The 23,269-nt window shown below is 46.5% G+C and overlaps 1 protein-coding gene across 3 annotated transcripts; it reads left to right on the forward strand.

Annotated features, from left to right (window-relative positions):
- Positions 1 to 467: 467 nt before the first annotated feature.
- On the forward strand, positions 468 to 22,844 carry RIC8A (RIC8 guanine nucleotide exchange factor A). Of its 3 annotated transcripts, XM_074954680.1 has the most exons (12): positions 468 to 681; positions 1,403 to 1,482; positions 3,398 to 3,599; positions 13,127 to 13,174; positions 14,288 to 14,902; positions 15,617 to 15,711; positions 16,255 to 16,405; positions 17,502 to 17,597; positions 17,884 to 18,028; positions 18,757 to 18,901; positions 19,920 to 20,039; positions 21,441 to 22,844. In XM_074954680.1, exons 3-12 carry the CDS (start codon positions 3,516 to 3,518, stop codon positions 21,559 to 21,561), a joined length of 1,620 nt encoding a protein of 539 aa, XP_074810781.1. In that variant the 5' UTR covers positions 468 to 681; positions 1,403 to 1,482; positions 3,398 to 3,515; the 3' UTR covers positions 21,562 to 22,844. The 3 variants fall into 3 exon arrangements, with proteins under 3 accessions (XP_074810781.1, XP_074810782.1, XP_074810779.1); XM_074954681.1 differs by lacking the exon at positions 1,403 to 1,482; XM_074954678.1 differs by lacking the exon at positions 468 to 681 and having other exon boundaries at positions 743 to 1,482.
- The last annotated feature ends 425 nt before the right edge of the window (positions 22,845 to 23,269 follow it).

Consider the following 23,269-nt stretch of genomic DNA (forward strand, 5'->3'; position numbering starts at 1 on the left):
TCTACAGCAGTAATACACCTGTGTGAGGTGTGGGTCTCTGTAGGGCTATAACCCACCCCAGCCTCTCACCCCTTTTGGGTCAGTCAAGCTTAGGGTTGCCAGGTTTGGTGCCAGGTGTTCCTGGAAGTTTCATCACATGACATGATAGGCTTTGATTTCAGATTAATCTTTACCTCTTGGAGACTCCAGGACAGTCCTGGAGGGATTCCGACATCCCGATTGGCTGCTCCCCTTTGTTTAGGGTTTGGAGATTAGACAGTGCCACTCCTGGTGGTAGGCCTCAGTCCTGCAAACCATCCCCCCCGGGCTCCGTTTTTAAACCTGAGTGCTCGTACCGCAGTGCTGTTTTGTTTCGGCTTGTTGTAACATGGGAAACGTAGGAATATTTACATGTACAAAAATAAGCTTTGAGCGGCGTGGAAAAGATTTCTATAGTTTATTTTAATTAACAACGCCTAATATCCTGGCCTAAACTTCCTCTGTCTCCTTCTCACACTGACAAAATGTTGTTATTTATTTAATGCCCGAGCCTGCAATGTGATCCATGTGAGCAGAGGCGTGCGCCTGCCCAGAGCCCCCGAGAGGTGCAGGATTCCAGCGACGGGGAACAGCGGGTAGGACCGCGGCTTTAGAGAGCTGCGTCCGCGGCACCACGCAGGGAGGGAGCCACTCTGCCTGGCAGTAAGTCTTTCCACCATTGGGACACCGAGGACGAAGGGAGATGGGATGGAACAGAAAAACAGCGACTGGGCAGTGATATTTAGCACATGCCTTGTTAGTTTCATAATGTTTGCTATTTTATATTCCATAGCTTTAAATATTGCATCATAAATATTTTAAAAAGAAAACAACGAATAGGAGAAAAACAGAGAAAGAACAGGTTTGCCCAGCCCTTGCTTGATTATTTTACTTTAGGGTTTTTTTTTTCCATCTGACTCTCCGTCTCAAACACAATGGAAGAGAGGATTTTTCATTGTTTGTCATTAATCCTCCCAGGAAAAGGTGTTCAGCACCTACAGTATTCCCAGATTGCATCCATTGCATCCCGGATCCCGGGAAGTTAACTCTGCCCCTCCCCCGATCCCAGACTTCCAGTAATGCAGCGTTTCTTTTGTCTGTTTCTTCTTCCCTACCCGAGCTGCTGCCACCCACCCCTTCCGAATCGGTTATCGGATGCTGCGTTACCCGCACGGGTCGCAACTTCCGTATGAGTCACACACACACCCACACACCCCCTCGCTCTCCCGCTCGCCTTGGACAGCGGGGAGGGGGAAGAGAGAAAGATCTTCTCTTCCCCGCTACCCTGCCCTAGGATCAGCAGCCCAGCCGGGCGGATGACCCCACATTCCAGCCTGCCGCCGGTGTTCGAGCTTGAAAAAACAAGTTTTTCTTTAAAACAAAGCAGGTGCCCTCACTAAACGCAGCTTTGGAGGGACAGCTGCTGTGTTCAGGAAATAAGGCAGGAAACCTGAGCAAGTAAAGGTAATGTGCTTTATATGTATATTGTTTAACATAGAGTAGCTCCTAATGTTTGTTTATACTCTTTTTCATTGATCTGGAAGGTGGAGTTGTTTTAACTGATTTAGCAGCATTTTATCTTTTAAAATAAAGCTAACCCAATAATTATTATAATGGTTATTGTTAATTGTTGCAGACATTTTGCTTCTCTGCCCTCTGTCTCTACTAAGGAGTCCCAGTCCCTACTTTTAGTAAAATAGTTACCATTGTTCCCATTCTGTCCCTCCAAAGTGATCAGGATTTCTTAAAAGATTGATTTATTATGAAAGATTAAAAGATAGGTACATGTGTAGTTCGGCTAAACAAAGACTAAGATTCTGCAAAGACCTTACACACATGCTGAACTTTACTACCAGGAGTAGTTTCACTGATTTCAAGGGACTGCTCACAGAACTAAAGTTAAGCACATGTGTAAATGTTTGCAGAACCAGGGGGAGGAGCACAAAGACCAGCTTCTATACATATTTGATGGGTGTGGGCATCAAAGAGAGAATGGTACTGGGTGTGGAATTAAGACTAATGGGATGAGTTCCTCATGAGTTAAACAGAAAAATGCAAGATGAAAAACAGGATGAAAATTCCAAATAGTGAGGTCTAAATGGGAAGTGGTGGAAGCTCCATCATGCTAGCCTGGACAAAAAGCTGGAGAATACACTGTAGGGAACAATTCTGTACTGGCCCAAAGGGGGTGGATTAGATGAGCTGCCTTTTCCAGTTTTAATGTCTCCAACAGTATGGAATTTTTTAATTTTTTGGGGGGGGCAGTTGGTGCATCTTGAGAGCTGTGTTCCTCTCTGTCTTCCTAAATGGCCCTATTAGTAGCTCTCAAACTTCAGGGTGTGCATCATGGTGGGCGGTCAGCAGGCACCCTTCAACTTTATTGTGGTAATGCCATAGAATTGGTGCACACCCTTGCAATGAGCTCTGGATGGAGCCCCACTGAAGTCGGGGGTGGGGAGCCAGAGGTTTGCAGGAGACTCATCGCAGGATCATGACCTTACTGTGTAATTTTACACTACCAATATTTAGTGCCGAATTGACATCTAGCTATAGAAAAAGATAAACGTCCATAAATGTATGGAATCATACTCAGTAATTTATTATATTCATTATTTATTAACTATCCCTCTCAGCGCTATACATCAACACAGTGCTTTACAAACAACCTTAAACACAGGCCTAGCCCCAAAGAATCTATGAGTATTATTTGCATATAAATACACATCTAATTATTTAATATACTTGTAAAACACATTGGTTTCCTGGATGATACAAGCCTACTGTCGCTTTGGCCTATAGAGGCCTTTTATCCGTCATCAAGACAGGCGTTTTTATAGTGCGTTCGGTATATCCTCCCATCTTCCCCAATTACAGAGCTACACAGGCACCTCAGTATTCTAGATTCGTCAGTATTCTAGATTCTTTGTTGAACCAACAAAGCAAAATCCCAGTGCTTTTAATTGAGGAACTTCTTCATGCCACCTTAAAGGACAGCGCCACCTTAACCCAGCCTGGATGGTGCTTGTCTGTCTATTGTGCATCTCTTTTACTCCACAGGGTCATTTCTGGGATTTTGCTATGTGGTAACAGAAATCAGGACAGTGGGTGGAGGAGGAGGGCTGCAGGGAGCTGCAGTTGTCTGTTCTGTGTTAATCTTCCGGCTGGGAAAGGGAGGGAGGTTTCCTAAGTGCGTTGGTGGGAGGGCATTTATTAAACATTGGAAAGCAGAGAGAGGAGGAAGAGGATTAAAGGGCGAGAGAAAGAGAGGGAGTTAGCGCCTGGTTTTATGGGGGTCATCCATCTGCTCTTCCCTTTGGATGTAACAGAGTGAGCCATTTCACTTGCTTTTCTCTCTCTGTTCCTCCCTGCTCCCTCCCAGTTGTCTGTGTATCAAGGTCCCTGTGCATCTGTAATTATCCGGGTAATTATCTGGCAACGCTGCAAGGCCGCCCACCCCACCCCATAGCGTTCCAATCCATATCCAAGCTGCTGGGGCAATGGATCTCAAGAATGTGGTGGAGACTGTGGAAAGCGGGGAACAAGACGCTATCCTCAAGGTGCTGCAGATCTACAATCAGGAGGTGAGTGTTGTGTTTGTGCTTGGCCTGTGCCAGTCCTCAGCTTTCCCTGTTTACGTGTCTGGGAGCAGGTTGGCTGGAGAAGCCGTGCTGTGGGATTTCTGTGCCACCCAGCTGGCCCCGTTTGTCTCCTCTACCTACATCTGTCTGTGCGTCACTTCAATAAAACTGCCATTAACCTGCTTAGCGGGTAAATCTTTTGTTTGTAGCATCAGTGGTTCCTGCATGTATGTTTTGACAGTGACTGTTCCCGAGCATCTAGTAAACATCTCCCCTTCCTGCTTCCCTTATGTACTGGAAGTAAAGCACTCAGGCTGGATTTTTAGAATCAAGGGTGCAAGGGAAACATGGCAGGGAAATGAATGCCCATGTGGGGGCTAAATAGTGAGGTAGAAAGGAGGAGCCCTTTATGGCAAAGGAAGGTTTGGAGGTAACATATGAGGCCTAAGGAGGAAGCTATGGATGGAGTAGAATTATTATGGTTCACAATTAAAGATAATTAAGGAAGCACATTAACAGTAGGGATTTGCCACATATGCTTCATCTGAAAGTTGATAAGAGAAATCAAAAATAGCACGTGAAAACAACAAACTGGTAGGAATGAGCGATTGCCGCTACCAGCTTGGAAATGTTTCAAAACATTACACGAAGGGGTTGCCCCTTCAGAATAGGCACACATGACGTTTTCAACTCAGGAACCAATATGCAAGTGCAGGTGAAATTCACTTCAAAGGAGTCACCTTAGGAATGAATGTGGCCCGTCAGATCCTACATGACTCATGCTGCATCACGCTGAAGTAGGTGGAAAGCGAGCAGAGAAAGCTGCAAATATTGTTGCACAAGTGTCATTTTCCAGGGAAAAATTGTGCATGCTACATCTGTTCCAACCGGGCAATTTTAATCCAGTGAAAGTCTCAACTAAGAAACAGTAGGACCCCATAAAAGTGACATACAGCAGAAATAACACAAACCGTGGCAGATGAAATATAAGAGGAATTAAGATGCTAAGAGGAAATTTGAAGAGCAAATAGCTAAACATAGCAGAACAAACACCAAGATGTTTTCTGAGAGTATATCGGACACAGGAAGCCTGGGAGAGAGTTAACAAGTCAGCTAGACTGTCGGGGAGTAAAGGGAGCAATAAAGGAGGATAAGACATTGCAGAGAACCTAAGGCAATGTCTTTGTGTCAGTCTTCACCACAGAAGATGATGGGAGATTCCTGCCCCAGATATATTCTTTTCAACAGTGGGCGTGAAAGGAAGTTAACGTTAGGGTGCCTGAAGAATTCATGTCAGGCTGTTTAATACTTTTATAAAGGATCTGGAAGACATTGTGAACAGTGGAGGAGGCCAAATTTGCAGTTGACAGAAAATTGTGTAAATCTCTCAAGACTGCAAAAGAACATCAAGAGTTCCTGAGGGACCCTACAACAGACCGGATCCCCAAAGCCCATTGAAGTAAATGGCAAGACTATCACGGACTTCAGTGGGTGCTGGATCAGATGCCAATAGGCAATTGAGCAACACGGGGCAATAAAAATTCACTGTGGATTGGTGCAAAGTGAGGTACATTGGAAGGAACCATTTGAACTATTCATACATGTTGATAGGGTCTAAATTTAAGTATAATCACACTGGAAAAAAATCCTAGGTCCCATTTGCAGGCAGCACAATAGAACCATCTGGGCAATACACAATGTTGGTCAAAAAAGATGTTAGGGAGTATTAACAATGTGGTGGAGATTAATAACAAAAATATGATAATACTGTTATGTAAATTGATGAGACATCCTTGCCTTAAGCAGTGGATCAAATTCTCTGTTGGTGTAAATTGGGATAGTTCCACTAATTGCAATGGAGCTGTGCAGAGAATTCAGGGCCTATTATAACCCCGGCAGAGAATTCAGGGCCCATTATAATCTGTGCTGGTTACTGCATCGCCAAAGGATATAACAGAAATGACAAAGGTCCAGAGAAGGACGACAAAAGTGATTAGGAGCATGGAAGTGGTTCCATATGAAGAGAGGATAGGACTATTTAGTTTGGAAAGGGGACGGGAGAGTGGTCCTGTATATAAAATAATGAGTGATATAGGAAAGATTAGTCAGGAGCACATCCTTACCTTTTCTTGTCATAAAGGCACAAGGGGTGAAGTTCTCTGGCCTGTTTTATGCAGGTTAGACTGGATGATCATAATAGTCCCTTCTGGCCTTACAATCTATGACTTTTTGATCCAGTGAAATTAAAAAGGTAATACCTTTAAAACCGGTGAAAGGAAATGCTTTTTACACACACACACACACACACACACACACACACACACACACACACACACACACACACACACTGCATAATTAACCTGTGGAACTCACTGCCACAAGGTATAATTCAGACAAGTAGCTGAAGAGGGTACAAGGATTGGACATTTACATACCTAACAAGGATATCTGCAGTTACATTAGATAGGATAAAACATTTATAAAGGTCTTTAAACCCTCTTCTGTTGGGGCATAAATCATAACTTCCCCCATGGAAATGTTAGTTTATAATTGTCCATTTACCCCTTCCTCTGAAACATCTGGTATTGGCCACTGTTGGAAGCAGGCGCTTCCAGAGTGCTGGTCTGATCCAGTGTGGCAAAGGTGGTGGGGAACGAGGAAAGGCTACTCGCACCCTCCACCCCTTGCCCATTTGCACAGGGTGCAGCCACAGTTGGGTGCTGTGGTATTTTCCTTTAGCTGCTTCAGCAACCTCTGCCTGATTTTAATAGGATAATATGTTTTGAGACCTTGAAGTTACATAGATTGATACCTGGCTCAAACCTTTGAAAGACGCATCATGTTGAGGTATGAAAATTGTTTAGTGCTTTAAAAGATTGGATTTGAAATGCCATGCTTTGGATGTTGGAGAGGGATTCCACTAATCCGTCTGCCATGGTGAGCAATGGGCCAAGCCCTCTGATCCTTCCTCACTGTTATTCCTTCCTTACTCGCTTAACCCTCCTTTTGATTTCAGCAGAACTTCACTGGAAAATGACTGAGTAAAATCTGAATAAGACCCTTAGATTTGGCCCTGTATTATTGAGACTACGTGAAAGGTGCCAAAGACTAGATGAAAACATTTTCTAGACAATGCACCTCGAAAGTCTGCAGTAAATCATAAAGTTGACATGATCTACTAGTTGATAGTTGTTACGTAATTTAAAATGATCTGTATTACAAAGTGACTCAACGGTAGCAAATACAGGCTGCAATAAGCTATAGGGAGGGTGTGATTACATATGCTAATCAACTGTTTTTAAAGAACACGTGGTAAATAACTGACAAGCTCAGATACTATGATAACGAGGACCTCATAATACCTAGACAGATAGACTAGAGGGAATGAATGGATGAAATAGTGCACTAGTGAGCACTACATATCAAGAAGAAAAAATGCATGATTTGGGGCATAACGGAGTACTGATATGCATGGACATACCGTATACCTGGATCACGAATATCGACTTCTCTGCTACTGCACTGTAGTCTTCTAAAATAAGTCAGCTGGTCAGACAGGCAGTTAGGTGTGTGTTATACACAGTACTAGGCTAAAATGACTTACCCATAGTTTGAAAATCAAGTCTATATACATATGTAGACAACAAGCAAAAAGAGTAAATCAGAATTTTATGGACATTATTATTATTCCTTATTATCATGCAGCACCATACCTTTACATTGTCCTTTACGGACAATTAGAAGAAGGCCCAATTCTCAGCCCCTGCTTCATCCCCTCTGTACCTCCTGGAGTGCAAAGGGAACACAGAGCTGTGCTAACAGGGTAGCTGAGGATTCCCTTTGCATAGGGGAATCCTTGGGTGGCATAAAGTCAGCGTTGGCAGCTCTACCGCATCACGTGTTCCTGGTACCACCTTCCGGATGCAGTGGGTGTGCCGGGGGGAGGAGGCATGGCAATTTTGGACTGACTGAAATGGCTTTAAAGCAGCTCTGGAGCTGTTCTAATTTGCCCTGGAGACCAAAGCAGTCCCCTTCTACCTCCAGGAGTAGAGGTAGAGGTGGAAAGCCACTTGTGTCATCACCCCATTTCATGACACCTAAGGATCTGGCCCAGTGCCCCAGCTTCAAAGAGATGAAATGTAAATACATGGCTTCCTTGCACGCTTTATAAAAGAGTGAGCTGAGAAGAAAGGAATGTCTTGACTTAGTTTTGAGTAGCGTAGAGGACTTGACTGGAGCCATAGAGGTGGGGAAACATCAAAGCAACATTGCCAGTAATTCTAGTTTGGTGTGTAAATGAAGTTAATCTGATTGTGAAGGACTGTAGGGACAATGAATTTCACAGAGCCAGATATGGAAGAGAGTGTAAAACTGGGGTTAGCTGATAAGGTTGAAGCAATGGAGGAGCAAGACAACTTGAATGTGATGGAAAGGATCCTGATGGAGAATAAAAGGGACAAATTCTGTGCGCCTGCCACGCAAAAGTAAAATAAATAAATAAATAAGGTCCCGTTTGATTGTTCAGGAAAAAAGAGACTCCTCAGGGGTAAGAAGGAGGAGGCACTTTTGAGAGATAACATATCAGGGTTAGGAGAGGAATGGAAAGGTGGTAGAATGGAATCAGCTGCTTCAGTGCTGCCTGACGTACCTGGTGACCATGCGCCTCCAGGGATGCCGCGGAGGCGGCAGCAGGTGTGCCATCGCTGAAATTCTGATGTTCCAGTGCCCGTTCAGCACTTAAAATAATGCTGCTGCATTCAGCTGCCATACAGAAGTGGCACCAGAGTTCAACCGTGAAGGGGTTAATTGTGCATTAAAATTGCCATGAAAACGGAAACCAGAGGGATGAAAAGCAGAGGCAAGCTCAATCACAGATGTTTTCGGAGTGAAGGATGAGAGGCAGATGAAGGAGACTGGGGGGCCTCAGGGGTGGCTCTTTGTGTTCCAGAAGAATGGGGAGTTCCCTAAATCATATCATTGAGAACCAAGAGCAAGACACAGACCTATACGCTTTATTGATCGTATCTGAATTGCCTGGGATCCAAGGGAAGAAGATGGCATGCTGAAGGAATGGCTCAGTGATCTAAGGAATCCCATTTTGAAGTCCTTAGACATCACCCAGCCTCCTCCCACTTTCGTGCAGTGTGCTGATTGTTTGCCTGGCATTCTTCTTTTACCCTGCTGTGATGCTGCATCTTTTGTTAAGACTTTGGGATGAAGGATACATATAAAATTATATTGAAAATCAAGATCATGTCCAGAATAGCTAATCAGAAATTAGAAGATCTGAAAGCTGAGCAAACCAAAGGGTGCGGACAGGATCAATATGAGGATAACGAAGGAAATGAGACAGGCCAATTTATGCTTCTATATTTTAAACCTTTTGAAAATAAAGGGGCTGGAGAGAGGCTAGTGTAACAGCTATATTAAGGAATCCAGAGCAGATCGGGGAAACTATAGGACATGGCTGTGGAGAAGATAATAGAAATAGTTACCAAGGAGAGGGAGTAGGACCAATACCTAGAATATTTAAGATGCAAGAGGGTGTGTACATTCCTAAGTGACTGGTGTCCACCTTGGGTGCCTTAAGACCAAAAGCCTTCACCTAGCTGCCAAGAAGTCTTCTGTATTAGTTGTGAGATGTATCTCTTGCCTTCCCAGTTGGGGGAGATGATCCTTCACATCTTTTTAAAAATTGTAGAAATAGGATCTTTCTTGGGAGAGGTCTCTTCAAAGAAAGATGTGCAAAATCGAAGCCTGCTCAGCTCCTGGCATGTTTTGCAGCCAGTCCACGTGCATCAATGGGGCCTATAGAGCTGGATAAAGAGAGCAGAGTAAGATTATGTCTACATTACAGTCTTCAGCTGGCATAGCTACGTTGGTCGGGCACATGAAGAGGTTTGATCCCTCACTGACATAGCAGAAGCCCCTCATGTAGATGCAGCTATGCCAACAAAACTGCACTTTTACTGGTGGTTTTCTCGTGGGGAGCGTTTTTACTGTATTGGTACAAAGTGGAGCTTTGCCAGTATAAGTTGCGTCCACACTAGCAGCACTTTGCCAGTGTAGTGTGCTGGCCTTCCTGTACTGGTAAAGCACTTCTAGTGCAGCCACCGTCTAAATGCCCATGTCACTTGCAATTGTTAAAATACCCTTTTAGACAGATCTCAGACATTTCTGATCCAGTGTGAAGCGGCCTCGTGAAGCGGGAAGGTGCTGTACAGTCTGGGTGTGGTCTTTGTTCAGGGTTGCAAATAACAAGGTAACTTATCAAAGTCCTGGGCTAGTTGTTTGCTTGGGTATTGGAAGCATGGAGCAGTCCTTGTCAGCTGATGCCCTGTGGGATGGAGGGAACTGGGCTACAGAGTAGCAGAAGCTTTGCTGTTAGACTAAGAAACTGGAGCATGTAGTCAATCCTGAGAATCTCTTGGACACTGGCAAATTCCTAAACTTGCTTATTAAAACCCGAACCAACTGAGAGGCCCAGGAGGAGAAGAACTAGCACTAGTGCTAAGCACTTCCTGATTATGACTATAGATATTAGCACTGACATACCATGATCCACTCTGGATCACTATGGTTCTCGGATAGCCTAGGATGGAAGAAGCAAGAAGAAACCCAGGCAAGTGGTGGAAAATGTGTTCTGAAACAGCCAGCTTCCAGTACCAACTTCTGCCACTGCTATGAGGGAGATAGAGAGCCTGCCTTTCCCTGGCTATGGAGGTAGCAAGGCAATGCCCTGCAGAATTTTTTCTAGACTGCAAACTCAGATTGTCATCACTCAACCCCAGAACACAGCCGCTCTCACTGCAAGGAATTATCCTCTTAGTTCACCAAGACGATCACTCACATCCAGGATGGCCTCATAGACCACAGAATAAAGAGCCAGAAGCAGCTTATTCTCACAAGAAATAACATTTCTCTACTTTAATCAAGGCACTAGACACTCAACACACCCACTCACACAAGCAAATAAAAAACAAACAAACAATCAGGGAATCAAGCTGTGTTTCACCCAGGCCTGGAAAGAAGAAAAGGTGAGAAAGAGTTTATTGTTGTTTCTATATTTAAGTGCTTGGGAGGTGCTCATAAACAACCATACAGCAGTGGGAGACATATAGGTATCACAGTAGACTTTAGAAAAGAATGGATTTATGGGCAAAGCTGGACACAAGCCTCTCCTACATGACAGCTCTCATCCCTACTCATCTGTTCTTTCCATAACTCTTCATGTTGTTTTATAGAGTCATACGTTTTAAGGCCAGAAGGGATCATTGTGATCATCTGCCTGATCTCCTATGTAACACAAACCACAGAATTTCACACAGTGATTCCTACATCAAATTTAGCAATGTGTGGAAATATTTGTACCCAATACAAGTCAGAAACCCATGGCCTTCAACCTAAGAATCCATGCTGTAAGTTAGCAAGCTAAATGGGGAGCTGCGGGTTACACAGAGGATCAAGCCCAGTACCTTGTAAAGCAGACATGATACAGGAACCACCTGCATATACAGATTGCTAAGGGATCTTAAAACTCCAGAGAACAAAAGAAAAATCCATTTCTGAGGTATCATCCTAAAAAGGTATTTCCATCGCAGTGACCTAAAAGAAGGAACATGCAGTGAAGGGATGAAACTTGTTAATGAACTGTAGGAGATCGGGGGCTGATCGGTACAAAGATGCCTGTTAATAAATCTCTGAATGGCTTGGACAGACAAGGAGTGAGATCAGGGCACAGGGCAATGGAGAGAAATGTGATATAATGAGGCTTAGATTTAAGAAGAAGAAGGAAGTCACACAAAACCTGTCAAGATTCCTTCCCCACTCTGAACGCTAGGGTACAGATGTGGGGACCTGCGTGAAAACCTCCTAAGCTTACTTTTACCAGCTTAAAACCTCCCCAAGGTACAAACTATTTTACCCTTTGCCCTTGGACTTCCGCTGCCACCACCAAACTTTATCTGGATTCCTGAAAAAACATAGTTTGGAAACGTCTTTCCCCCCAAAATCCTCCCAAACCTTGCACCCCACTTCCTGGGGAAGGTTTGGTAAAAATCCTCACCAATTTGCATAGGTGACCACAGACCCAAACCCTTGGATCTTAGGGCAATGAAAAAGCATTCAGTTTCCTTACAAGAAGATTTTTAATATAAGTCAAAAAGAATCACCTCTGTAAAATCAGGATGGTGAATACCTTACAGGGTAATTAGATTCAAAACATAGAGAATCCCTCTAGGCAAAACCTTAAGTTACAAAAGAGACACACAGACAGAAATATTCATTCTGTTCAGCACAGCTATTTTCTCAGCCATTTAAAGAAATCATAATCTAACACATAGCTAGCTAGATTACTTACTAAGTTCTAAGACTCCATTCCTGTTCTGTCCCCAGCAAAAGCATCACACAGACAGACACAGACCCTTTGTTTTTCTCCCTCCTCCCAGCTTTTGAAAGTATCTTGTCTCCTCATTGGTCATTTTGGTCAGGTGCCAGTGAGGTTACCTTTAGCTTCTTACCCCTTTACAGGAGGGATTTTAAAGGGGTTTACCCTTCCCTTTATATTTATGACAAAACCGTTGAAGGAATGGCGGGAACATGGAGTGGGAGGAGGCTTAATGGGGTGGATGGCAGGAAGCAGAAGGAGGACAGATGACGAGGAGCAGAGGAGTGTCTGGAGAACAGTCTGGGTGTGTAAGTGGTCATTTAAAACGTAATGCAAACTCCAGAAAGTAGGAGCCTGATCCAAAGTGCATTGAAGTCAGTGGGAGTCTTTCCATTTACTTCAGCAGCTTTTGGATCAGACCCTAATTGCAACCACGTATAAAGGATGTAATGGTATATCCAGTTCATGTGACTCCTGCTCTTCCTCTGTTGTTTTTTAACTTGGGTGGAAACATGCCTTGTGGAGTGCCTGCGGGTTGGCTCCTTGAACTTATATAACACTGGGTAACTGTTTTGCAACAGAGTGCTAGCAGAATTGTCTCCTGGGCATATAAGAACAAGGGATCCACCATACTGGATCAGACCATTGACCCATCTAGGTCAGTATCTTGCCTCTTTCAGTGGCTCTTATGTGATACTTCAGAGGAAGGTGAAACTCTCCATAATGAGTCTAGTCAACTGTGCTATACCGTGGGGGGAAATAGATTTCTGAACTTTGCAAGCAATCCTGATTTCTCTGTTAACTTTTTGCCTGGTTTCTTAGTGACTTCAGCTACTTATGTTGTACTTGTTTATGTAAATATCCTAACTCCCTTTAATATCCTCCGATAAACATTGCCATACTGATTTCCTGCAGCAGTGAGTTCCATGGATTGGCTCTACTCTGCAAGAAGAACTATTTCCTTTTTCATTGCTGCCTTTCAGTTCAATGACTGGCTCGTAGCTCTCTCATTATGTGGCTTGCTGGGTAGAAGCTGCCCAATGGCTGTCCCTGAACCATTTATTATTGTATACTATAGAGCAAATTTATTTTCTCTGGTTTTTTTTGCCTCTTGAGGCTGATAGTTTCTGGTTTGTTTTCACAGAAGTCTCAGTGTTTCACCTTTGAAGATGAAGAGCGGGAGGAGAGGAAGGTATGTCCTTTGTTTTTTACTGTGGCCATGCAGAGGTACTTGAATGCAGAGTAGTGAATGCCAAAAGGCTTGGTGAGAGATGGCAAATCCCAGAGAGAAGCTAGTGCTCTCTCACTGGGACTGGGTCACCGATGGAGGAGGATTGGGTTAGAACAGTGGTCTCCTGAGTCGGTTTGTCAGCATATCCATTTCTGATCCAGGGGCAGGTTCTACATGGCATGATGCCACGTCTGCTGTCGCTCTCCTTGCTCCCCAAGGCCAGGCACGTTATTCCTCAATGCGAGCTGTAGTAAGGTCTTCTCTTGCTGTGGCATCATTACTTATGCAACATATGCAGAATATTTACTAGTGTCATATGAAGTGTTGTTATACATTGAAACAAAACTGTGCAGGGTTGTGAGATGCATTACCTTTGCTCTTATTGCTGTTTTGTTTTCTTATTCACTGATCTGCAAGATATCAGCAGATCACAATGGGACAGATCCTCAGCCGGTGTAAATCAGTATTCATGGAACTATCCCAATTTACCCCAGCAGGGAGTCTGGGCCAATGAGTCTCCTATTTATTAGTGAGAATTAGTGACATTCTACTATATCTAAACCTTCTGAGATCATTTCCCTTCTTCCCACCCTGTTCTCAACCCAGCAAGATCCTCCATCCTTCCCTTAACCTTGTCTTATCTTCCCCTCAGTTCCTTCAGCCTGCTCCCCCATCCCCAGTATCACCTTCTCTCTGACCTTGGGACTCCCATTACATCTCTCCCCCCCGCATTCTGTACTCTGTATTTGATTTAGTTGGGGATTGGTCCTGCTTTGAGCAGGGGGTTGGACTAGATGACCTCCTGAGGTCCCTTCCAACCCTGAGATTCTATGATACTCCTTTCCATGCATTATTGCTAGATGTGGGTCAGAACCCACACTCTGGAGACAAACGCCCTTGAGCTTTGGAAAGTTCACGTCTTGATCTGAACTTTATGGTAGGCCCATCTCTAGATACTGCTTATCTGTCTCAGCGCGGTGCATTACACAGTGCCCACGCGTGAGAACAGCTGTTGAAATGTCCGAGCTAAGGCACTGTTTGCCGTGTCTTCATTTTTCCCTTCTAACTCCCCAGAAAATGGCCCAGCTGCTGATCAAGTTCCTGGAGAGAGAGCTCCAGCCCTCCTGCCAAGTCACATGTTTGGAAAGCATCCGCATCCTGTCCCGGGACAAAAGCTGCCTTGACCCCTTTGCCACCAGGGAAGGCCTGCAGACCTTGGCCAGACACGCTGGAATTGATTACTCAGAGGAGCTCATTCGGGAAGTCCCAGACCTAGATGTGATCCTGGAGGCCCTCAAATGCCTCTGCAACATCGTCTTCAGCAGTCCCCGGGCACAAGAGCTGACAGCTGAGGCCCGGCTCGTGGTGGGTCTTACGGAGCGCATCAAACTCTACAATGAGAAGAATCTCCCCCATGAGGTCAAGTTTTTTGACCTGCGTCTTCTGTTCCTGCTGACAGCACTGAGGGTGGACATCCGGCAGCAGCTGGCCCAGGAGCTCAGGGGCATCAGCCTGATGACAGACACCCTGGAGCTGACGCTAGGGGTGAAATGGCTGGACCCCCATGAGGTAGCCACTGAGGGGAGCCCTCCCCTACCCCTGCCACGCCAGGAGACAGAGCGTGCCATGGAGATCCTTAAGGTGCTCTTCAACATCACATTTGACTCCAGCAGGAGGGAGGTGGATGAGGTAAGTTTCCCAGAAGTCACTGCCCATGCCTTGATCCGATAGTGGTTTTCCACCTCCGCTGAGCAATTCCTCCCTGTTGCGTGTGATGTTGATGCATCCTCCAGTCTGTGGACTCACGGTTACATACGCACATGTAGGAACAGAAGCAACCCATGGGGACTTCACTTCTAGAACAGTTTGATGACAACTCTGCTGTCTCTGCCCTATACACTGTTAACACTTAACAAATTGTAGCATTTTGTAAACTTTCTTATGACTTTAAAAATAATTTTTGTGCCAGACGAGGGCAAAACGTTCATGTAACTTGCCATTGAAATGGCCAAAGCATAGCCCTTTTCCACCTTCTATATTAGTGATGGAGGTTGCAGATGGCTAACTTTTGGGAATGTCTGTGGCCTCTGCTGGTCCTTGGATTAACCATGTGGTGTGTTGGAGGACTCGGAAGGGATATGGAGCAGGATAAAGGACGAGCAAGTGCGTGGGCGGGGCAGGAAGCAGAAAGAGAGTTCTGGGGACATTGCCATGTTTTGTATGTTACTCCTCTTACTCCACTTTACCAAGATTTGGTTGTTCTTGGTATCCATGTACAGAAGTGTTCTGTTCCCAGAACAGCAGTAGAGAGGCAGAAGGGCAAACAGACTCTGGGATTTCAGGGACTGCAGAGATGTGCTTCCCTTTCATAATCAGGTTTTTTGTTTTCTGTTTTGGGGCCAGGAAGATGCTGCTCTGTACCGACGCCTGGGCGCTCTCCTGCGTCACTGCCTGATGATTTCAGCTGATGGAGAGGACCGGACAGAAGAATTTCATAGGTGAAGATCATTGTCCTGCCATAAGACTTGAACCCACATTATCTTCTTACCCAGATCAGAAGGTGCTACTATATAAGCCATCCTGACACTAAGGATCAGATTCTGATACCCTGATTCATGCTGAATGGTACCTTTCTCTACAAGTAGTCCTGCTGAAGGGAATGGGACTGCTTGCCAGAGCAAGAATCGCTCACCAACTTGAAAAAGGTCTTCACAATCTGGCCTTAAATATCTAACCATATCCTGAGTCATACAGAGCAGTCGCCATATGTTGTGCAATTGACATTGACAGGTGTCATTCGAGAGAGAGCTGAGACCTCCCAAAATCAGGTCATGTTTGACCTTTGTGTGCACACCCTTTGATTAGTTTGGTTGTAGAGGAGTCCACTTGCAGGTCCCAGCAAACGATGGTTTTTGATCCTACCCTCCGGCTCCTCATATTGCTAGAATTTAGAAATTAACTTGCTCCTTGGGGAGTAAAAGAATCTACATTAACACAGAGCCTTGGATGTCTCTTTGTTCCTCCTCTCCCTGTATGTTCAGCCACACAGTTAACCTCTTGGGCAACCTGCCTCTCATGTGTCTGGATGTCCTGTTGACCCCGAAGGTGCGGCCAGGCTCACTTGAGTACATGGGCGTCAACATGGATGCAGTCAGTGTCCTGCTGGATTTCTTAGAGCGACGACTTGACAGGGTAGGTAGAGGAGATGCTGTGCAGTTTTTCATTATGCCATCTTTCCATGCAGTACCTTCCCTTCTCACTGTAGGGCAGATTTGGCCCTCCATCCCTGCCCAGCAGTGCTACTTTCTCCATTAAAAAAAACCCAAATCACCTCACGAGGAGACCACAGGAATGTCAGCAAATGATGGCTGGTTTAGAATTCACCAGAGTAGTTTGTAGCTATACCTTTAATAGAAGTGAATATTTTCCAGACAGAGGCAAAAAATTATGGTTGGTGTTTGAGTAGGTTCACTGGTTGACTGGACAGTAGGGTGATTAACTTGTTGATTAAAAAGTAATAGATTTATTGGCTGTTTGCATGGCAAGATTGGTTGGATGGGAGTTGGTTAACTGACTGACTGACTGACTGAATCGGAAACCCTGGAACTGGTTAGTTACCGGGTGTGTTGGTCAGCTGTTTGGATATGACAGTGTAAATTGCTGTACAGTAGGCAGTTGATTGATTGGTTAGCTGTTCCTTTCCCGTGACTAACTCAGGAGGTCTGAGGACTGATTGTCACCAATCCCACTTTGAGGTGAAGGGCCGGTGGAGTTTTTGTGGGCTTCATTAAGGCAGATCATGGGGATTAACACCCACCCCCACCCCTCAAATTCCTGGATTTACTACTCCAGCAACTTAATCTGAGTTTTTCCTGAATCCAAAAATAAAATTGTTTTTAAGTTCTCCGTTCATTTTTGACAGAAAGGTGTTATATGAAGCAAACCTGTTAAAAATGTCACCAACTCAGCAGAACATTGGGTGTGGTCTTCAGTCTCTAGAAATACTCTGAGAGCTTTTCTGTGCGTGGCTGCGTGACTTCCCAGCGCTCTCTGCTGTCACTCCTGTGTTCCAGTGTGTTTCTGGCAGCCCTGTGCCATACAGCGAATGCAGAGAGGCTGCCAGCTCTGAGCACTGACACAGTGGGAAAGCTGCCGTGGTACAGAACTGGAATCGTCCGTCCTCATCTCTGGCCTGCGCTCTCGGGATCTGTCTCTGCTAGGAACTGGACAATGAGAACTACGTGAGCTTGTGATGATCTGTTGTTGTTTCTTCTGGGCTCTTTCACAGGGTCACAAACTGAAGGAGACCCTAACCCCTGTGCTGAACCTGCTGACAGAGAGTGCCCGTGTTCACCGCCAGACGAGGAAGTTCCTCAAAGCTAAGGTACCGTGTTGGTGTAGGGAGAATCCAACGCTCATTCCTGATTCCTCTGAGGTGGGAGAAGAATAACACAAACTTTATGGATACCACCAGCCTCCAAACAGATACCCCTCTCCCTCCGTATACAGATTCTGCTATCCAAGACTCTGAGCCCCACAATACCTGCCACGTTTGCCGCGCTCCCAGTAGTTTATTCATTTAATTGATCTGTAAATTGCATTGTGGCACAAAGGTTTTCTGGAAATCCCAGTGCTGTTCCCGCCTCATCTGTCTTGCTGTGGCTTTGCAGGTGCTGCCTCCGCTGCGGGACGTGAAGAATCGCCCCGAGGTGGGGAACTTGCTGCGGAACAAGCTTGTGCGCCTGATGACGCACATTGATACCGACGTGAAGCACTGCGCGGCCGAGTTCCTCTTTGTGCTCTGCAAGGAGAGCGGTGAGTAATGAAAACGTCACGGGATGGATGAGATCCTCTGGGACCTTAGTGCCAGGGAGGCAGGGCATGGAATCCACTTTCTGGTCAAAGCCAATTAGAGCTTACACCACATCAGACCTTCCGAGGCTAGAGGACACACCTTGCCACCCCTCAGACACGCTGTCCAGGCAGTCGGTGCTTGGGGCAGGTAGTACAGGAGTGCACTGTGGGAAGGCAGAGTTGCCTTCCCACCTCACAGACACACCATGTAGATGAGCAGTGCCAGTGGTCAGTGAAACACTCTGCGAGGAGACAGCTCCTTCCTACCTCACAGACACACTGGGCAACATTCAGACCTGCTGTCAGCGGATGCAGCTCCACTGATCCATTGTCCAGCCCCCGCAGTGTGGGGAGTCAGATGATAAATCTGATATTGTTTGCTTTACCCTCCGCTCTGCTGTCTCAAAGTCCAGGGGAAGAACTGGTTCTTGGGGATTTTGTCTGAGGGAGGAGGACCCGGAGCTGAACTTGCTGCTTGAGCACTCAGGAGCGGTGTATTGACTATCAGTGCCACAGTCTGCATTTCCCACCTGCCTCTTCCACATGAGGATTTATCCAGTGGATGTCCATGCTGGCTGGTGCCTCTTGTTTAAAAGTGGTCACTTTCTCTCAGGCAGCCCAGCCTGTCCCCAGGAGGGCCGCTGGGCAGCATGGGGATGTGCTGACTCTTGTGTCTCTCTCCCTGTCAGTGTCGCGATTTGTGAAGTACACAGGGTATGGCAATGCAGCCGGGCTCCTGGCAGCACGAGGCCTCATGGCAGGAGGGCGGGCAGAGGGAGAGTATTCTGAGGATGAAGACACGGACACAGAGGAATACAAGGAAGCTAAGCCCAAGTAAGGACCCCTTTCCCTCCACCACTTCCCACCACAGTCCCTCTGTCCCTACATACTCACAAATCCCTTTCTCCATGCCCGGCCTGTGCTCACGAGCTCCCTTCCCCATCCTGTCCCTGCGCCCTCACCTACCCCATTACCCACTTTTCTCACCCTGTTCCTGTTCTTCCCCATCCTCTCCCTGCATCCCCCTGCCCAGGGCTTTGCCCACTTTCTCCTCCTCACTACTCATTTCATTTGATGGCATTTCATCCAAAAATTACCTACTTCCTACTCCAGTGCCCCACCCATCCCCACCGGGGGAATGGCTCCCCTTGTGTGACAGCTGCTAGTGTGCCTGTATCCACTCACTGGCAGTAGGGCACATCATCTGCAGTGGAACAGATTCCCTTATTGTGCCTCTCCGGAGAGGCGTGGAGATGGGGCAGCGTGTGTGATGAGGGTTGGGTCCTACCCACCTGCAGCTGCTAGGTTCCTGTCTGCAGCCAAAGTGAACGTGTTCCTCTCTCTCCTCGGCAGTGCTGAGCCGTGACCCTGTGATGGGGTGGACAAAGGGGACTCTCCAGTCCTACCGAGCTCTGATTGAACGTAGGATTGGCCATGTCAAATCAGGCCGTTAGTCCACCAATTCTGGAATCACATGGACCACATGTATATGGAAGAGGAGGGAGGTGAAGCCTCTACAGATGGAGGCCACTAGAAGGAAGTGACGGGGAGAGGGTGTATTCCCACTCCGGTGGCCAGGGAAGGAGGGGAAGGCTTGGCAGGACTCTCCTACCTAAGGAGAGTGGGGGGTGATGCAGTGGAGCATGGGCAAGTGCCAGAAGCACCTGGCTGTCCCCTGTGATGCCACCAGCGCTAGTATCCCAAGGAGAGGAGAGAGCATGTGCTCTGTGGCCAGCTGTGCTCTCATGCTATTGTAGACTCGTAGACGCAGCCTGCTTTTCAATGAACCTGTTTCTCTCTTCTATCTCCCTCTTTTTCTCTTTCTACTTCCTGTTCCCATCATTGCATTCAGCATTAACCCAGTGACAGGTCGTGTGGAGGAGAAGCTCCCCAACCCCATGGAAGGGATGACCGAGGAGCAGAAGGAGTATGAAGCCATGAAGCTGGTTAACATGTTTGACAAGCTGTCCAGGTATCAGAAGAGAGAACGAAGCGTGCGCAGTTGTGGTTTGGGGATGCAGTGGGAATGCACTAGGAGAAAGAGTCCTGTCTAATATAGGTCAGACACTGAGACTGGGGGGACCCAGGTTTGTCACAGAATCATGACTATGGCAGGTCAGTACTGTAGGAGAGTCTTAATGGGCACACAACTACGTATGTGCCTTGAGGAGGAGGGGAATCCCAGCTCAGTGCAGTGAGTGTTTGGTAGCAGTCCAGGGCCCTGGAAGATCATAGGGGATGGACTCAGGGTGATTGCTGGGAAGATTTAACATAGGAATAAATTAACAGAGCTGGATTCTGTTACCCCAGCAAAAGGAGTTCAGGGGCCTTAGCCAAGCCTCGTTGAGACAGCAGCAGACTACCACATAGATGTGTTCTCCACCTCCCAGTGCATCGGGAGTTGTCACCTCACCAGAGTTCAGCCTGGGAGTTCTCTAGCAGATGGTGGCATTGCCCCTGGGTGGCTGCTGGTAGGAAGTAGCATTTCAGACACAGATGGCAGCCAATGGCACCAATTCTCCTTCCCCACAGGAGAGCCTTCTCCAGTAGGCGCTCATCCATCATTCAGGGGCACTGCAGACAGGGGTCCGGGATCTACCTAGAGAGTTCAGAAGGCACCGAGATGGGAAGGAAAAGGGCAGCAGGGCAGCTCATTTAATGCTGTTAGCCCGTGTGTGTCAGAGAGAGAGAAACTCATCCTGGTGCCAGTCCTAAAGTTACACTACGGTGGTTCAGCTAGCACTGCCTGCCTCTGACCAGTGCTACTCCGGACTGTGCCAGGAATGCCCAGGAGATTCTAGTATCCAACCAACGTAGCAGGAGCTTAGAGTGGCTCCTGGGACCTCCAACGCTAATTCCAACATGACGGGGGTTCTGGGCCCCTAGCCCACCCTGCCGCAGGGGCTGCCCTCTTTGGGTTGCTTGAGAAGAGGCATCAATCCGTTCCTCGGACTTGATTTGTGGGCTGTGGGATTCTCTCTGCTGCCTTTTGGAGCTTTGCAAGTGGAAGTGCAGAGCCCAATATTCAGAGGTGGGGAGTTCAGTGTGAGTTGTGAATGCCCAGAACTTCTGAAAATCAGCACCTCGTTCTTTTCACAGGTTTATTCCTTCCTTAGGTGCATGGGAATGTTGTTGCTGGAACCAAACCTGTTGCTTTAACTGGGGGGCCTCTACTGTGCTGGTATTCCGCAAAGCATTCTCCCTGGCTGCCATCTGGAGGTGTCCACAGGTCCCTCAGGGGTTGGACCTGAGTGCTCAGCGATCTGAGCATTCCCCCGTCTCCCAGTTCTGTAACCCCTCCAGTGATATTATGTGCTTTCTCCTGAGAACTCACTTTGCCAAACTAACTCTGCTCTTTCCCTCTGTATTGCAGACAGCAAGTCATCCAGCCGATGGGGATGACTCCAGGGGGCAATCTCACCTCTCTGGAGAACGCTGTGCATGAGCTGGTGGAGGAGAGGTCATCGTCTGACTCTGACTTGGGGTTGGACTGATTCACACCTCTCCACCCGCCCCCCCAACGACTGTGGGCTCTCCACTCTCCCTCCAGAACTGGTGCTGCATCCAGAGGATAGTACTGGGTGAGGACTCTCCCAGTGGGATCTGAATCAGGGCTGGAGTCCACTGACCAGACGGATAACAACCACCTCCTCTCCGGTCCCATAACCACCTCTCCTTTCCCAAAGAGCTCGCCACAGCTTGGTTTCATCTTGGTCTCTTTCCCTCAGTGTCCCTGAGGACCTCACACTCCATCCCAAACCCAGGATTGTCCAGTAGGATTTTTATAAGGAAAGATTGGGAAGGGGGACGAGGGAATATCTTCTTACACCACCGGGGTCCAGTAGCACGTGGAGCATTGTGTGTGCTGACTGCTGTGTGGGCACATGACTGTGTGCGCATCTGTGTGTTTTTATGGGGTGTGGGTGTGTTCATGGGATGTGAGGCACTTGTGCAGCATGCATGCATTTGTAAGGGCACACAAAGGTGTGCCTATGACAGAGAACATATGTGGGAATTTGGGAACATGAGATGTGTGTGAATGTGTATGTACAAGTGGAGTACATGCCTTGGACATATGTGTAGTGATTAGAAGAGTGTGGGCGTTACATGTCTGCATACTGATGGTACGTGCTTGTATGGGTGAGCCTGGTTATATGGGGTGTATGCAATTGTATATGTACAGATGGGCGCATGTCAACGTGTAATATTTAGGTACACATATAGATGTTTGTGGGCATGTAAGGAGTGTATACATGAATGGCTGTGGAGTGTACAGGTGGGGATGCGAGTGTAATGTTTTAAGCACATGTGCCTGTCGGGACTCATGTTAGGATACATGTGCTCATTCTGTGTGGGAACACATGTGGAGGTATGGGAGTATAGCTCTTTCAGCACTCACACTGACTGCAGGGTTGACATTTGCAGGTGACCGTTTGCTAGCAATGCTCTGATTTGTAGTCTCTAGTACTGTGCAGTCTTCCTGTTTCCACCACATTCAGTTTTCTGGACTAACTTCTCCCATTCTGCTTTCTGAATGAAAGGCAGGGACCCCTTGCGTAGTTTCTTGCGGAATCATCTGCTTCAGCTCCTACAAATCCCCAGCTCTTTGCACTCCCAGGCTGGTATCAAATCCCCTCCTGCGTAGACTTTTCTGTTTAAAGAAGAGAAACTATCTTCCAATTTGTCTCCTGTACCAAGAGTTTCAGAACATATTACCACAAATAGAAAGAAATACACTAGAATAAAGGAAACCTTCTGACAGATGATTTTGTGTCAATGATTCGTCTGAGTGGTGTCACAACTCTAAGCAAATTAGAAAACGGCCAGTGTTTCTGGGTGTCTGTCATATAGCCATGATCATTCCAAACATTAGTTTTATTCCCAAATAATAGGCTATATTAAGAGACAGTTAAGGCTGAAACTATCTCTAGACCTTAACCAAAAAAACCAAACACATCACTGAATGTTTGAATTTGAAACATCTAAGCACCTGAGATTCAGGAAATTTTAAGTTAAGATTCCACTAACACCCTTAACTCTGCCCCCTGTACCTCGTCACGTGTACTGTAGCTATAGGAGCATGATAAGTATTCCAATTACTTTTTAAATGGTTGTAATTATTAAAAATAAGTAATACAGTCCAAGCATATTAGTCCTCTTTTCTGCTCTGTGTAGAATATCTACGGGCATATCCAGAATTGC

The sequence above is a fragment of the Natator depressus genome, chromosome 6 (genome assembly GCF_965152275.1).
Source record: "Natator depressus isolate rNatDep1 chromosome 6, rNatDep2.hap1, whole genome shotgun sequence".
NCBI lineage: Eukaryota > Metazoa > Chordata > Testudines > Cheloniidae > Natator > Natator depressus.

What these genes read in the sequence shown, in the direction of transcription:
- RIC8A (XM_074954680.1), top strand. Translation starts at nt 3,516, where the DNA reads ATGGATCTCAAGAATGTGGTGGAGACTGTGGAAAGCGGGGAACAAGAC. An exon ending in CGGACAGAAGAATTTCATAG is followed by an intron (nt 15,712 to 16,254) that starts GTGAAGATCATT and finishes CTGTATGTTCAG; the next exon opens with CCACACAGTTAACCTCTTGG. An exon ending in GGAAGTTCCTCAAAGCTAAG is followed by an intron (nt 17,598 to 17,883) that starts GTACCGTGTTGG and finishes GTGGCTTTGCAG; the next exon opens with GTGCTGCCTCCGCTGCGGGA.